This window comes from Acipenser ruthenus, chromosome 23 (genome assembly GCF_902713425.1).
Source record: "Acipenser ruthenus chromosome 23, fAciRut3.2 maternal haplotype, whole genome shotgun sequence".
NCBI classification, from domain to species: Eukaryota; Metazoa; Chordata; class Actinopteri; order Acipenseriformes; family Acipenseridae; genus Acipenser; species Acipenser ruthenus.
Genome location: NC_081211.1, coordinates 8743323 through 8758317, shown reverse-complemented (window position 1 = coordinate 8758317; position 14995 = coordinate 8743323). Strand labels below are relative to the sequence as shown.

At 45.1% G+C, this 14995-nt stretch overlaps 1 protein-coding gene across 1 annotated transcript; it reads left to right on the top strand.

Moving 5' to 3' along the window:
- The first annotated feature begins 6332 nt into the window (after positions 1–6332).
- LOC131699591 (zona pellucida sperm-binding protein 4-like) lies at positions 6333–14650 on the top strand. Its single transcript, XM_058996676.1, has 16 exons — positions 6333–6500; positions 6965–7142; positions 7668–7801; positions 8534–8693; positions 9214–9332; positions 9688–9907; positions 10324–10445; positions 10674–10779; positions 12070–12192; positions 12364–12536; positions 12685–12786; positions 12891–13041; positions 13223–13403; positions 13502–13637; positions 14020–14095; positions 14488–14650. Exons 1-16 carry the CDS (start codon positions 6348–6350, stop codon positions 14571–14573), a joined length of 2220 nt encoding a protein of 739 aa, XP_058852659.1. The 5' UTR covers positions 6333–6347; the 3' UTR covers positions 14574–14650.
- Positions 14651–14995: the final 345 nt, after the last annotated feature.

The following is a 14995-nucleotide window of genomic DNA, read 5'->3' as shown; positions in this document are numbered from 1 at the left end:
TCACAAAGGATGACAAATGCATGTGAACAAATGTAACCTTTTGAATGCATGGCACCCTTGTATGGGGCTGCTATCTCAACTTTAACTCTGTCTCACCACTTCAAACTTGGCCTCTCTAAATCTGACCTTTGCTTCCTCTCCCTCTGACATCTGTGTCTCTCTCTCTCTCTCTCTCTCTCTCTCTCTCTCTCTCTCTCTCTCTCTCTCTCTCTCTCTCTCTCTCTCTCTCTCTGAAAATCTAGGTGTTGCTCTTGACCCTTCTCTCAACACATCTTTCCTGACACAATTGCTTTCTTTGTATGTAGCATCTACCATATCTGTCCTTTTCTTACTGCTGTATTCCACCCAATTCCTGGTCCAAGCTCTTGTACTCTCCAGATTGGACTTCTCTCTCTCTCTCTCCTCTTCAGCTCAAAACTCTGCTTGTCTTCTGTTCTCTCAGCCTTCCTCCTCTCTGTCTCTGCTAGGATTCAATTTAAGATGCTTGTTCTTGCTTACTGTTCTCACTGCCTTCTGCTGCTTCTCAGACCCACCTGTTCAGACTGCCCTTGTTGAGCTACCCCTCTTATTATGCACTGGACTTACCTGACCTCAGCACCATGTTACTGGATCCTCTGCTAATGCTCTATTCCATTACTAATGTCATTGATATAACTGCATCCTAGTTCACACTGTAGTATTATTGCACTAACTGTAAACTACACTATTTAAATATGAAGCTTGCATTGTAACACCTGCAAGTCTCCTTCAATAAAGGTGTCTACAAAATAAACTGCAGAACAAAAATATTTTGATTTGCGCATTTGAAGACCGACAGCAGGAAGTAAAGCGAGAGAGGCAGAGAGTGAGTAAGTGTGTGAACCTCCAGGGTTTGATGTAATGTTTAACTGGATGGTGTGTCTGTGAAATGGCCAGGACTTGCTTTTAAAGGCATAAACAGCAGTGCAGGTTGACCTAGTCATGCATGGAGATTACAATACTCCTGGACACCGTGCTGGGCTCTGGTCGTGCTTGTAGATTACAGTACTCCTGGACACTGTGCTGGGCTCTGGTAGTCCCAGAAGGGCATCTGTAAACAGAGAATAGTTAAATGCTGGTAATGTAAAGTGAGTGCCCCCTGCTGGTGGACAGAGGAGCAGTCCAGTTCATCAGATTATCTATAAAAAGCAACGTCCCACCACTACACACTCACACACACCAGGGATGAAAATACAATGCAATATAAAGTGCCCTCCCTTCACGCCGTGGCATCCCACAGCGCTGTCCAAAGTTAAACACAAAACAAAATAGCTCTCATATATATATAATATTGCTCTCATATCTATCTATATATATATATATATATATATATATATATTTAAGAGAAAAGTGTAAAGTATTGCATGCAGGCAATAAAAATGTGGGAGATATGGAAATTGAAGAAGGGAACTATGAAAAAGACGTAGGAGTTTATGTTGACTCAGAAATGTCTTCATCTGAAATAATGCTTCATTCCTCCTGAAAAGTGAAGAAATTAAAAGCTATTTTATCATGTATACTTGCATGCCTTTGGTATGTCATAGAATAAAGCAAAGAAGCTGTGAAAAGAGATGAATTATTGCTTATTCTACAAAGAGATTCTAAAATGGCCTGGACACATTTGTTGGTACCCCTTAGAAAAGATAATAAATAATTGGGTTATAGTGATATTTCAAACTTATTAGTTTCTTTAATTAGTATCACACATGTCTCCAATCTTGTAATCAGTCATTCAGCCTATTTAAAGGGAGAAAAGTAGTCACTGTGCTGTTTGGTATCATTGTGTGCACCGCACTGAACATGGACCAGAGAAAGCAAAGGAGAGAGTTGTCTGAGGAGATCAGAAAGAAAATAATAGACAAGCATGGTAAAGGTAAAGGCTACAAGACCATCTCCAAGCAGCTTGATGTTCCTGTGACAACAGCTGCAAATATTATTAAGAAGTTTAAGGTCCATGGAACTGTAGCCAACCTCCCTGGGCGCGGCCGCAAGAGGAAAATCGACCCCAGATTGAACAGAAGGATAGTGCGAATGGTAGAAAAAGAACCAAGGATAACTGCCAAAGAGATACAAGCTGAACTCCAAGGTGAAGGTACGTCAGTTTCTGATCGCACCATCCGTCGCTTTGTGAGCAAAAGTGGGCTCCATGGAAGAAGACATAAAAAAGCCAGACTGGAATTTGCTAAAATGCATATTGACAAGCTACAATCCTTCTGGGAGAATGTCCTTTGGACAGATGAGTCAAAACTGGAGCTTTTTGGCAAGTCACATCAGCTCTATGTTCACAGACGAAAAAATGAAGCTTTCAAAGAAAAGAACACCATACCTACAGTGAAACATGGAGGAGGCTCGGTTATGTTTTGGGGCTGCTTTGCTGCGCCTGGCACAGGGTGCCTTGAATCTGTGCAGGGCACAATGAAATCTCAAGACTATCGAGGCATTCTGGAGCGAAACGTACTGCCCAGTGTCAGAAAGCTGTCTCTCAGTCGCAGGTCATGGGTCCTCCAACAGGATAATGACCCAAAACACACAGCTAAAAGCACCCAAGAATGGATAAGAACAAAACATTGGACTATTCTGAAGTGGCCTTCTATGAGTCCTGATCTGAATCCTATCGAACATCTATGGAAAGAGCTGAAACTTGCAGTCTGGAGAAGGCACCCATCAAACCTGAGATAGCTGGAGCAGATTGCTCAGGAAGAGTGGGCCAAACTACCTGCTAACAGGTGCAGAAGTCTCATTGAGAGCTACAGAAAACGTTTGATTGCAGTGATCGCCTCTAAAGGTTGTGCAACAAAATATTAGGTTAGCGGTCCCATCATTTTTGTCCATGCCATTTTCATTTGTTTTATTATTTACAATATTATGTTGAATAAAAAATCAAAAGCAAAGTCTGATTTCTATTAAATATGGAATAAACAATGGTGGATGCCAATTACTTTTGTCAGTTTCAAGTTATTTCAGAGAAAATTGTGCATTCTTCGTTTTTTGTGGAGGGGTACCAACAAATTTGAGCATGTCTGTGTATATATATATATATATATATATATATATATATATATATATATATATATATAATATATATTTAAGAGAAAAGTGTAAAGTATTGCATGCAGGCCATAAAAATGTGCATTATAAATATCATATGGGAAATATGGAAATTGAAGAAGGGAACTATGAAAAAGACCTAGGAGTTTATGTTGACTCAGAAATGTCTTCATCTAGACAATGTGGCCTTTTTTATAGCTTCCCCAACAAAGATGCTCGGATATATTGTGAGAAGTGTTGAATTTAAATCAAGGCAAGTAATGTTAAAACTTTACAATACATTAGTAAGACCTCACCTAGAATATTGTGTTCAGTTCTGGTCACCTTGTTACAAAAAGCATATTGTTGCTCTAGAAAGAGTGCAAAGAGGAGCAACCAGAATTATCCCGGGTTTAAAAGGCATGTCATATGCAGACAGGCTCAAAAGAATTGAATCTATTCAGTCTTGAACAAAGAAGACTACGCGGCGATCTGATTCAGACATTCAAAATCCTAAAAGGTATAGACAATGTCGACCCAGGGACTTTTTTGACCTGAAAAAAGAAACAAGGACCAGGGGTCACAAATAGAGATTAGATAAAGGGGCATTCAGAACAGAAAACAGGAGGCACTTTTTTTACACAGACAATTGTGAGGATTTGGAACCAACTCCCCAGTAATGTTGTTGAAGCTGACACCCTGAGATCCTTCAAGAAGCTGCTTGATGAGATTCTGGGATCAATAAGCTACTAACAACCAAAGGAGCAAGATGGGCTGAATGGCCTCCTCTTGTTTGTAAACTTTCTTATGTTCTTATAATACATTCCAGTTACAACCAATTACATAAAAGCACATTCACAAAAGTGTGTTTTCATTTTCGATTTAACAATCCAATGTTTCAACCTGCATAATGGTAACTGGAGCGGAGTTCTGGACAAGCTGAATCCTTCTAGGTTTAGTGACAGGTTTACCAACAAGCAAAGAATCGCAATATTCAAGACGAGAGGTTATTAATGCCTGTGTCACCGTCTCTGCATCCCTCATACCCAGAACACGTTTTCATCTGGAAACATTTCTCAAATGATAAGACGCTGTTCTGATACAGAAATCATAAGAAAGCGTGAGGTCCAAGATAACATCCGGGGTCTTCGCTAGTGGAAGCTAAAATGGAATTGCCTCCAAAAATGATATGGACTGGATTACACTTTGCTAAACCTAGTTTGTAGCCACCCAGGATGGGATCTCAGTCCACACGTTTTTAATTGCGTTTGTGAACGATAAGGGAGGAAACAAGCCTCCCATTTCTTGGCAGTTTGATACAGACGACTAGCTCAGATGTTTAATTAAGCACATAGTGCGCGCGCACTATGTAAAATGCCATTTGAAATGATACATATCATATGATAAGCATCCCCAGCGGCACTGTTAGCATCACGTGTGTGTGTGGTTTGATTTGTCGGCCGGGCGACTCCACCTGTATTTCTGTTCTGCAAGTTGCTCTACAACTGGCATCGTCTATAAACGTAACACAGACAAAGGGACTATTTTAATTGCATAGAACATGTTGCAAATTAAACTTCATCAGCTGTGTTCATCATTTTCTTTTCATTCTTCTAAGTGTTAAAACAATGGGGAAGAATAGCAAAACATTCATTTCAAAGGGAAAGGGACTCGTACTTTATTACACAAGTTATGGCAGTGGCATAACACAGGTGTGTCCAATCATGGCCCCGGAGGGCGATTCCACTCCTGGTCTTTGTTCCAACCCGGTTCTAAATCCTCTAAATAATGTGTGCGCTTCACAGCTGGTTTGAAGGGTGAGTGAAGCACGCTTGCCCTCTCATCCTCGTTTACTACACGCGCATATGGGATATTGCATCGATTACCACAAAGGATGTAGGCGTCACACTAGTTAAAGCAAAGGCTGTGAAAATATTAACAACTGGGCAGCTTCACGTTAAAGTTGGGTTTTAAAAAGTCTCGGTGTGCGAGTTTACCTTTCCAAAAAAAAAAAACCCGCGTGAGAATGATGGCGCGTGGAACCCGATTGGAGCGTCAATGAAGCCCTCGCGCGGTCTCGACACCTCTTATAAACCCCCAGAGCGCAGTAAGCGAGGATACAGCCTGACTGCAGGGACTGGAGCGACAAGTGGCTGCGGGAAAACAACACCAATGTGTCGGAGCGGGCAGAGGATGATGATGCTGCCGCCTTGCTTACTTGTGGCGTGCTTGCTGCTTGGATTCGGCAGGGCCGCCTTGTCTTGGACCGGGGAGACCCCGCTGCTGCAGCCTGGGAATGCGACTCCCAACCTCGGTGAGGCGTCAGAAAGGAGGCTTACTTTTTTTGTTTGTTTTTCTCTGTGAGTTTGTTTTTAAATGTGCTCAGTTCCACCTGCACTGCACAGTGCCTTCGTTACAAACAGATAGACACGGGGCGTCCTTCTGCAGTGATTCTCTACCGGTTAACTTTGCTTCCTCTCGTTCCTCCCGCTAGACTCCTTCCACACTAACGTCCCAAGCGAGGACGATGACGGCGGCGAGACAGCCTCCACCGGCCCGGCTCTTAAACCGGAGGATCCCGGATTAATCTGCTACGAGGATAGAATGACACTCAAGCTACCCGGCACTGGCGTGAAGGCGCTCCGTGTGCGAGGTGAGGGCGAGGAGGGGCCTCGGCGACTCCATACAACGCTTTATTCATATATACTGGTTTATGTATGACTGGAATACAGAACTAAATGGTGCGTGTGGGTCTTACAATTAAAATGCAGTGTAGTTAGTTGACCAAGAAAGTAATTTTATTCTAAATAACAGCAAAATATTAGCTGGATATTTGACGTCTGTTTTAATGTTTGTTGTACTTCCTTGAATCGAGCAAACATTGAAACCTGGCAAATCCTGGAACATACATTTCAGATGACAGCATTCCCTCTTGTCTTGTTTGAATCTGGTCTGTGTTTAATAGACCCGCCTCCGTCCTGCTACTAGATGGAAATAAATCGCATGTTTACTTTAAACTTCGGGCACGTGGTCCCGGTGTAGCGACAAAGTGTTTCATCGTCAGAATGTGGTGCGCGTACCCGTCTAACGCCAGAAAATGATACGCTGTGATCGACTACTGCACACATCACTACAAACAAGGCACTATCATACAGGTTTACAGTGTTAGATAACCCAGTTTGTTCATCACCAGTTACAACATGGCCCTTTTCAGATGGTCGTAATTGAGCTAAAATCATTTGTGCATGGCAAGCGCAGCACACAGTGTACCACGTTTTAATGTGTACCACACCCCGTGATGGATGACCTCGCACGATGTTACTATATTTCATTTAGTGAAGAATCGCCTCCTTCCAGTGGCGAGCCTGGCCGGGTTTTGCAAGTACAGCGTGACGTTTAGTGGGGGCTACAGCTTGTTCACGACGTCATTCAAGGGCTGCAACGTGAAGATACAGGCAAGTTGCTTCAACTCCTTTTTACTGTGGGTTTGGAGAATTCAGAGACTCTGGATCCAACAGGATGCTCCTCAATCACTAGAAATAATTTAATGAATAAATAAATGCTCTTTTAATAATTGGCTACAGTGTTGGGTAGCATGGTAGAAATAGCAGGTAGAGTACATCAAATGGACTGGTTCTGTATTGGTCAGACCGATTTCTCAATTGTGGGAACGGAGGGACCGCATTGAGCAATGAATGCTTTCTGGTTAACCCATGAAGTGTCTTGTGGATTTAACTTGGTAATACCTCTAATTCTAACTAGCTGCAAAAGTAGTCTGTCTTTAGTGTATCAGATTGCATAAATACAGCTTGTGTTTGTTCTCAGAAATGTTGTACTCGCTGGGTTAATACCTCACCATTCCAGACTTCTTTGATAGCAGTATTGGCCACCCCTGGTGTTACTGTCTTGTTCCTTTTAGGAAATCAACGGTATCTCCTCCTTTGTGCTCGCCGTGTTCTTCGCAAGGACAGGGGGTGCAGGGCTGGTGATGAGGTGTCCACAGAGCACCCCCAAATCTCTCCCCAGCGCAGCCTGTGGGGTCACCACTGTGACCTTTGAACTGCCAGAGGGACCCCTAGAGGAGGTCACAATCACAGGTTAGACCCTGATTATCAAATGCTATTCTATATGTCTAGTGGTGTTCCTGAATCTGAACACAAGGGCTGCAACAAGACACTAATGTCACGACCGTATCGATATGAAGGTGTGGTACGATCTGTATCAATGTGATGGGCTACTTGTAGATGCCTAATCAAATGTTCATTTGATGGCTATTGTTACATTGAGACTGGATCATACCACTATCCCAAGCAGCTATGACACCCCTCATAGCTTGTGTCCAACTATTCAGACCTCTCTCTTTACATTGCGTAGACACCATGATTGTCTGGCCCTGGCTAGAACTACAGCTCCCATCATGCCTATGCACCTGCAGCAATGGTGAGTGATGCTGGGAGCTGTAGTTTAGACTAGTGAGCTATGCTGTGGTCTTGTATCTCGATACAAACTATATCCACCTATTGCAATATCATATCTTGACTCCTTTTAATACACAGTGACTTCTAGTATTTCACATTTGCATGAAGCTTGATTTTTGCTTCTCATGTTGTGTGTGTTCTCAGACCGGTCTGGTTTGGAGATGCTGATCAAAGACGCCCCAGATGACTGTGCTTTCTACCTGATGAAGGGAGATGGGATGAATGTGCTCACAATCTCTTACTATGCCAAGGATGAAGGCTGTCCTCTTCAAACACAGGTACAAGGTCAAAGCGTGCACTGACTGTCCTTCAATAATCTCAACCGAGGACCAGCGGCTATTGGCATAAAACCCCTTGCTGAAGCGTAACAAGGATACATTTTTCCCTTGACTGGGATATTGACTCCAATGTTTCAAGCTGTTTTCTGCAACACCCTTGAACTCCAAGGGAGGGAATTCACTTCAGGTGTTTTATAGGAGCAGCCACTGAACAGCACTCAGCCCTGCAGCCCCTATAGCTGGGGCCATTCATAAAAGAAGGCAATTGCACAGGATTTGATGAAAGATGCTTCACTAATTCACAGAATTGCCCTTAACCCATTAAGTACCAACATGTATTTGAACACAAGCTGTATTTGGTACTTTTAGGTGGTTATGGCTAACGGTTACAGTATCAATGTAAAATTAAAACGGGTAGATGAGTTAAATACTCAAGTGAAGCATGTCCTCCAAAGAAGGACAATGAAATGTTAATTTACTACAGCAATTGTGAACTCGGACAGTTAAACTAACCTTTTTGTGCTTTCGCAGTGGTAAAGTCTGCAATTGTAGCTTAAGCTAGTCTTTGGCAAATCTGGTGCATGATTGATGTCTGTCCTAGTCCAGTCCAATGTTCCTGCAACAATGTAAATTTATTGATTTAATATTTGGGCAAGAAAAGCTTCTCCCCTGATGCTACTGTAACAGTCTAAAGCAAGCTCAAGGCGCTATTCTAACCTGTCTTCCTCCCAGAACAATACCCTGGTCTTCCATGTGACGTACAAGGACGCGGAGGGACGGCCAGGCTCCATAGAGCAGGGGTGTCTCCCATTCGAACCCCCTGCTGTCTGTGGCCCCTCCAGCATGAGTACAGATCTTCCAGAGGGGCCACTAGACCAGGTCTTCATCCTGGGTGAGTCTGCAGTGGGAGGGGCTGGTTTGTAAAGCCTCTTGCTCTTAATCATGAATGCAATAGCAGTGTTACTGCCATAGCAGTGTACCCATTCCAGGCTTTACCAAGAGCTTGATTAGCCACTGTGTATAGGGAACAAGTTCACTTGTCTTAAACTCCTAGTGACACCAGGAATAGCTGAAACTGCTATGCGATGGGAGTGTTGTTTCCAGCCCTGGTGTCAAAGCTTATAGAGTTGGAATGGATTTTAGAGATGGTCAGCACTCCTCCTAAAGGGGGTGGATGGGGGTCAGTGATCATGTTGCAGGGAGTGCAGCAAGACTCCTATTGCATAGTAGTTACTATGAGCTTCATTCGCCACAGTGTAGGTATCCAGCTCAGGGGTGTCTTATTCAACTCCTAGTGAGACAAGTATTGGATCCTTAATTGTACTTGCATAAATCACAGTAGATCCATTGGCAAGTTACCCTCCCAATGGCATGAGTGCTGTAGCTATACCCACCTCCTCCTGTCCTTGTAGATGGGAAGAACAGCCTGGTTGCTGTGAAGGCCAATGGCAGCTGTGGCTATGGGCTTGTCCAGGGGATTGGGAAGAACTACTTTATGGCTCCTTACGATGCTTGTGATGTGCTGAAACAGGTGAGGCTGTGTGTGAGCAAGCAGGGACCCCTTCAGACCTAGTCAATTACTATTGGAGCTGTCATTTACAATGTAGTTGAACTTGGCACACCTGTGCAATTCCTGCATATTTGTCTTGCCCACAGTAACAGCACAGCAGTGTGACAGTACAGTGAAAGCATGTGTGAAGCATTAGAAACGGTATACAAAAACCAGAGCAGGGTACAACTAACCCTTCAGTTTCCCAGTGAAAGCATGCTAAAGCGTGGTAATGGCTGATCATGCCATGCTTTCACTGAGCCTAGTTCTTGGCAATGGTAAACCATGCATTTTTGTGGGGACTTATTGTGTGTGTAACCCTTATTTCTCTTTGTAGAACATTGACGGCCATGTCCATTACTCGCTGTCCGTTTCCTTCTCTGATGTAAACGAGGTGACTCGCTTGAGGCATATGAAGTGCCGTGTCTTGGCTAAGCGTGAGATCCTCCCTTATCCCTCTCTCCCTCCCCACCCTGCTGGTGTCTCTGTCTCCTGCAGTGAGGGGTGCATGACGGTGCTGCTGCCTGCCGGTCCCCTCGACCTGGTCAAAGTCAAGGGTGAGTCTGGGACTGGCTTTTGACTGTCAAAGCCATGATTGTCATTTGAGCACTTTCAAATTGAGACTCTTTCTATCTTAAGCTGCTGAGAGTCTTCATGCTTTTGTCTTGGTTTATTGTAATGCTGATTTTTTTTTAAACCTATTGACTGTCTGTATCTGGGGGGGTGTATGGAAGCTTGCTGTGTTTCACACTAACATTTTTACACCTGTAGAGAACAGCTGGTCCAATAAACTTGTTCAGGAACTTTGGCACAAGCTATTGAGTGTCTGTATCTGGGGCTGCACGGAGGCAGTCTGTGCTGCATGCAGTGGCTGTAGATCGAGGCTTTGTTACTGATGCTATGATTATATTCAGAACCGTGGCAATGGGTGATGGATGGCCCTAACCCAGGCTTTGTTTTGATCTTTTTGTAGATGACTCCAATAATCTGGTTGGGGTGCAGTCTGCACCAAGTGCTTGTGGCTACACTCTAGAGGAGAAGGATGGAAAGACCGTCTTCACAGTGTCTTACACGGCCTGCCATGTCAAGACCTTGGTAAGAGCCTGCCCAACTCGTGAATGGCTGGACGCTGCATCCAGTCCTTGGGTTCAGAGCAGGTTTACCAGGGGTCTGCTTGACCTTTTCAATAAAATACCTGAACAAGGTGGAGTTCTGAAAGCCAGGACTGGGTGCAGCAGGGCTAGTGTGTGTCAATCCATTTGTGTTGCTGGATGTGTGTTTTCTACTGTGCCAATGTCTCCACTCTCCCTCCTTGTGTTCTAGAATAACTTGCATGTCCTGACGGTGCTCTTCACCCCCTACTCCTCTCGCCAGAGGGAGGTGACGGTATCATCCTGCCCTGTACCCCCAAATCCCATCCCCCAAGAAGGTGGGTCTAATGAACTCCCTCCTCCCATTGCACAGGAATTTCACCTATTCCAGCTTTTGATCAGAGCTTGATTATCCCCAGGATCTAGTTAACAAGCTTGGGTGTGTTATTAAACTCGTAGCAAAACCCAGTGGTGTGCAGTGACAATCCACTGGGGTAGCAGAGTCAACACCTGCCCCCACCACACAATAACCGTTTTATATGGTCATGGAGGGGGGGGAAGAGAGAACAGCAAGCGTGTTTTTAATGCAATTGTTTTGTAACCTTGTAATTCGTGTAGTGCGGTTGATATGAGACTGCAACCTATAAACATTCTGAATACAGAAAAGAAACCAAGCTTTGAGTAAGCGGAGTAGATGGATGCATTGGGTAGCTTTCTTTTGAGGTTGGAGCTTTATGAATAGCTAATGTCAAGTGACTCTCCACACTGCTTGTACACAGTCCGTTCTGTATTCCTCCTTCAGTGGCTGAGCACATCTCTGTTTGATATTTTAACGTGATCAATGTAATGAACTGCCTCTAATCTCTTGCACAAAATTCAGCTTTTTTTGCACTGCTTAGCCTTGCATCTGTCCTGCCTCAATGATTAGCCACCTGCGTAACAAGGGGCACATCTGACACTCCCATTGGTTAAAATTACTCCAGACCAGGCAGAATGCCTTCAACTTTGTCCCTCTGCTCACTTGTGATTGGACTGCCACAGAATGCAGGTCTTCTATTGGTTGATCATGTTGCAGGACCTTCAGCACAACCTAAGAGTATCCGATTCTGGGGGTGTGGAGGGAGTGACACACTTGAGGCCGCCCCACACCAGATTGGCAGTGGTATCACCAGAAGTGATGTGACCAGTTGGAGAACTGGCTGATCTGTCCAGCTAATTGCTATTGACAAAACAATGATCAAGACTGGTATATAATCATGATGTTGAAATTGAGTCTTCTGACAGTATTTCAACATGTGTGACAATAAGCCGCACATACCAGGCTTATCCAGTTCCTTTTGAAATGGACTCCCATAGTCTTAATCTTATTACGGTCCTTGTCCCAAAGCTCTGGGTGTTTCCTCTGTCATTCTGGAGATTGCTTCACCCTGCTGGACCGCATGCATGGAAGCTGTTCTATTTTGTGTTGCCTGTGGTGTGATGCATCTCAAGTATAGGTTTTATTAATCCCTGCAGTTGCGCCTGGTGTGTAGCAGCCTTTACTCTTCCAAGCAGCAATCCATACAAACCCAAGCCGCTGTCTCTTCACTCTGAATGGTAAATCTGCTTCCCTGTCTCATTTCCTGCAGGCTGTCTGATCCCAGCTGAGCAGCAGCTTCCCTGTGGCCCCTCTAAGCTCTCTCCAGCGCTGTGCCGGGCTAGAGGCTGCTGCATGAACCCCAAAACCCGCCGCTGCTTCTACCCTCTAGAGAGTAAGCACCCCATTCCTCTCCTCCAATAGACTGATTTCCTCTTGCATCCATTGGTGTCGTGCACCTCTGTCCTTTCCAATGAATGCAGTAAGCCTGGGCTGCTAGTGGGTTCATGGTCATTCTTGGCTGTTTTAAAAGCCTGTTTTGGATTCTCTCTCTCTCTCTCCTCAGTGTGCACGGCAGACGAGCAGTTTGTGTTTGCTGTTTACCGCAAGTCTTTCAATCCTGAGGTCAACCCTGCCAGTCTGGCCCTCGCTGGGGACCAGTCCTGCCTCCCAGTTCTCTGCACTCCAGACTATGCCATCTTCAAATTCCCAGTCACTGGCTGTGGGACCCGCACCTTTGTGAGTTCCTGTTCAGAAGTTTGAATGGAGCATTTCAGAATTGACCTTTTTGATGCATGACATATCAAATGGCTGTAATTAGTTTTGGCCACGTACATTTAATTGGACCAGTGACGTGATGCACTGGATTGTAACCCTCTGTGTGCAGGTTGTGGGGGAGACTAGAGTCTACCTGGCTGAGGTGCAGAGCTTGATCCAACGCAGACAGTGGACCTACGGGCTCGTAACCAGCGACCGTCCCTTTAGGCAAGTATATAGCCAGAGCTCTGCCCTTATTGCAGGTATCCATTGCTTTTAGATGGAGCCTCTAGTAATGGTGTGGATCACACAGTCCTTCTCCTATACTGTATTCAGTGCTCCACTCTTTCTACCCCTAGTCTCCTTGTGGAATGTCGTTATTCTAAAGGGAACGTGGCCAGCACTGGGTTCCTGGTGAAGACCCCCACAGACCTCCGCCCTGCCCCTCACCTGGGGGTGTTTCAGGTGCAGTTACAGATTGCTAAAGGTGAGACATGCCACCTGGAGGTGTATCTATCCATCTCTTCAGTTATTATAAACCAAATACAAAGTTATCAAACGCTCCATTTCAATGCATGTAATAAATCTGTCCTCCAGAACTGAGATCCAGCCGCTTCTACCCCCATGTCTCACTTGATAGGATGCTGAAAGTCTCTCTCTCTCCTCAGATGGGACCTTCTCCCAGTTCTACCCCTCCACCAGCCTGCCCGTGAGTCTCCTCCTGGGGAGCAGAGTTTACCTTGAGCTGCGTCTGATCAACCCCACTGACCCCAGCCTGGTTCTGCTGGTGCACTACTGCATTGCTTACCCACGCTCCTCCAGTGCTGTGTGGGTGCTGCTGTACCAGGGGTGAGTCTGACCATCACACGCATGTTCTGAGGTCCTGTCAGACTGCCATAAGCCTTTTTTAACTCTATACCGCTTCTGATTGGGTGTCTGTCCCTCAGTTGTCCAAATGTCCTGGATTACGGCAGCTCTGCGTCTCTGCACGTGGACGGCCAGCCCCCCCACTCCAAATTCAGACGACGCTTCAGTCTCCGAACATTCCAGTTCCTGAGCAGTGGGCTAGCCCTGGACGAGGAGGTGGGTGGGGTATTAATGGGGTGCTGCAGACTGACCTGGCTCTGCACGGGTCTGTATTGCATCAGTAACAACGCTCAACTGCCAGTGTCTTCAGTGGAAATTCCATGACCAGCATTTAGACTCTCGGTCTTTCTGTCTTCTGCATTTTCGATCTCTGTTGTAGTTGAAGACACGGATGGAAATCCTCCAGAGCAGTTGGGTCCATTCCTGGTTTTGCTATTGGTTTAATCGTACACCTGAGCTTGTTTCCTCTACACTCTGGCTGATCAAGCTTGTAGTAAAACCTGGAATGGGTGATGCTGCTGGCAATGGGAGGTCTTTCCATCCCTGTGAAATTCAGTGCCATATGTTTTGACCAAGTCTCTCCTCCCGTGTATCTCAGATCTCCTTCATGTGCTCCACTGAAGTCTGTTCTCCAGACCAGCGCCGCTGCAATGAGGGTTGCTTTGATGGGAGAGGTGAGTTGCACAATGGATCAAATTGTTCTAGAAAAGGACCAGCGTTGACTCATGATTCTGTTGATTGGGTTCACACGTGTGTGAGAATTAAGGGGGAACACTGTCTTGTGTGTTTTGCATAAGCTGGTAATTGTGGAAGTACACATGCATTAACGTTATCCATAGTTCTAATATTTCAGATACATGTGTTCTATTTGAGCTGTGCTGCTGATGCTTTTTTGAACTGCATGGGTTTTATTGTAGTGATTTTGTACTTGCTATCTAGTGCGTCACACTATTGAACAGCAGTTCTATTGGCTTGTACTTCACTCTGGTACATTGTGTTGCTTCTGATTGTCCCAGCATGCTGTATTCTGACCCCAGCACTGTGCCTCTTGTAACTCCTCCTTCAGACACTCCCATCTCGGTCGACCCCAATATGAGACTGCGCTGTGCTGGTAATCCCTGCCCAGGGAGGGTGATGCTGGAGGGAGCCTAGTGAAGGAGCTCAGAGCCCAGGCAGGAAACTCAGCCCTAAGACTACAGTAACCATTTCAAATAAAAAGAAGAAACCCATCTCTTCTGTGCTGTGTCTTCATTGTAACACTCTCTCCACCTCAACACCTGCAAAACAGTCTGGATCTGCCAAACTGGGGGCAAATAGAATTAAGCCTACAATTTATAGGGCTTCACAAAGGATGACAAATGCATGTGAACAAATGTAACCTTTTGAATGCATGGCACCCTTGTATGGGGCTGCTATCTCAACTTTAACTCTGTCTCACCACTTCAAACTCGGCCTCTCTAAATCTGACCTTTGCTTCCTCTCCCTCTGTCTCAGTCTCTCGACTGTCACTCTACCTGAAAATGTAGGTGTTACTCTTGACCCTTCTCTCAACATATGTTTCCTGACACAATTGC

Coding starts and splice junctions, on each gene's coding strand:
- LOC131699591 (XM_058996676.1), top strand. CDS start 6,348: ATGACCTCGCACGATGTTACTATATTTCATTTAGTGAAGAATCGCCTC. Junction 9,333..9,687: donor CTTGTGATGTGCTGAAACAG/GTGAGGCTGTGT, acceptor TTCTCTTTGTAG/AACATTGACGGCCATGTCCA. Junction 13,404..13,501: donor TGGGTGCTGCTGTACCAGGG/GTGAGTCTGACC, acceptor TCTGTCCCTCAG/TTGTCCAAATGTCCTGGATT.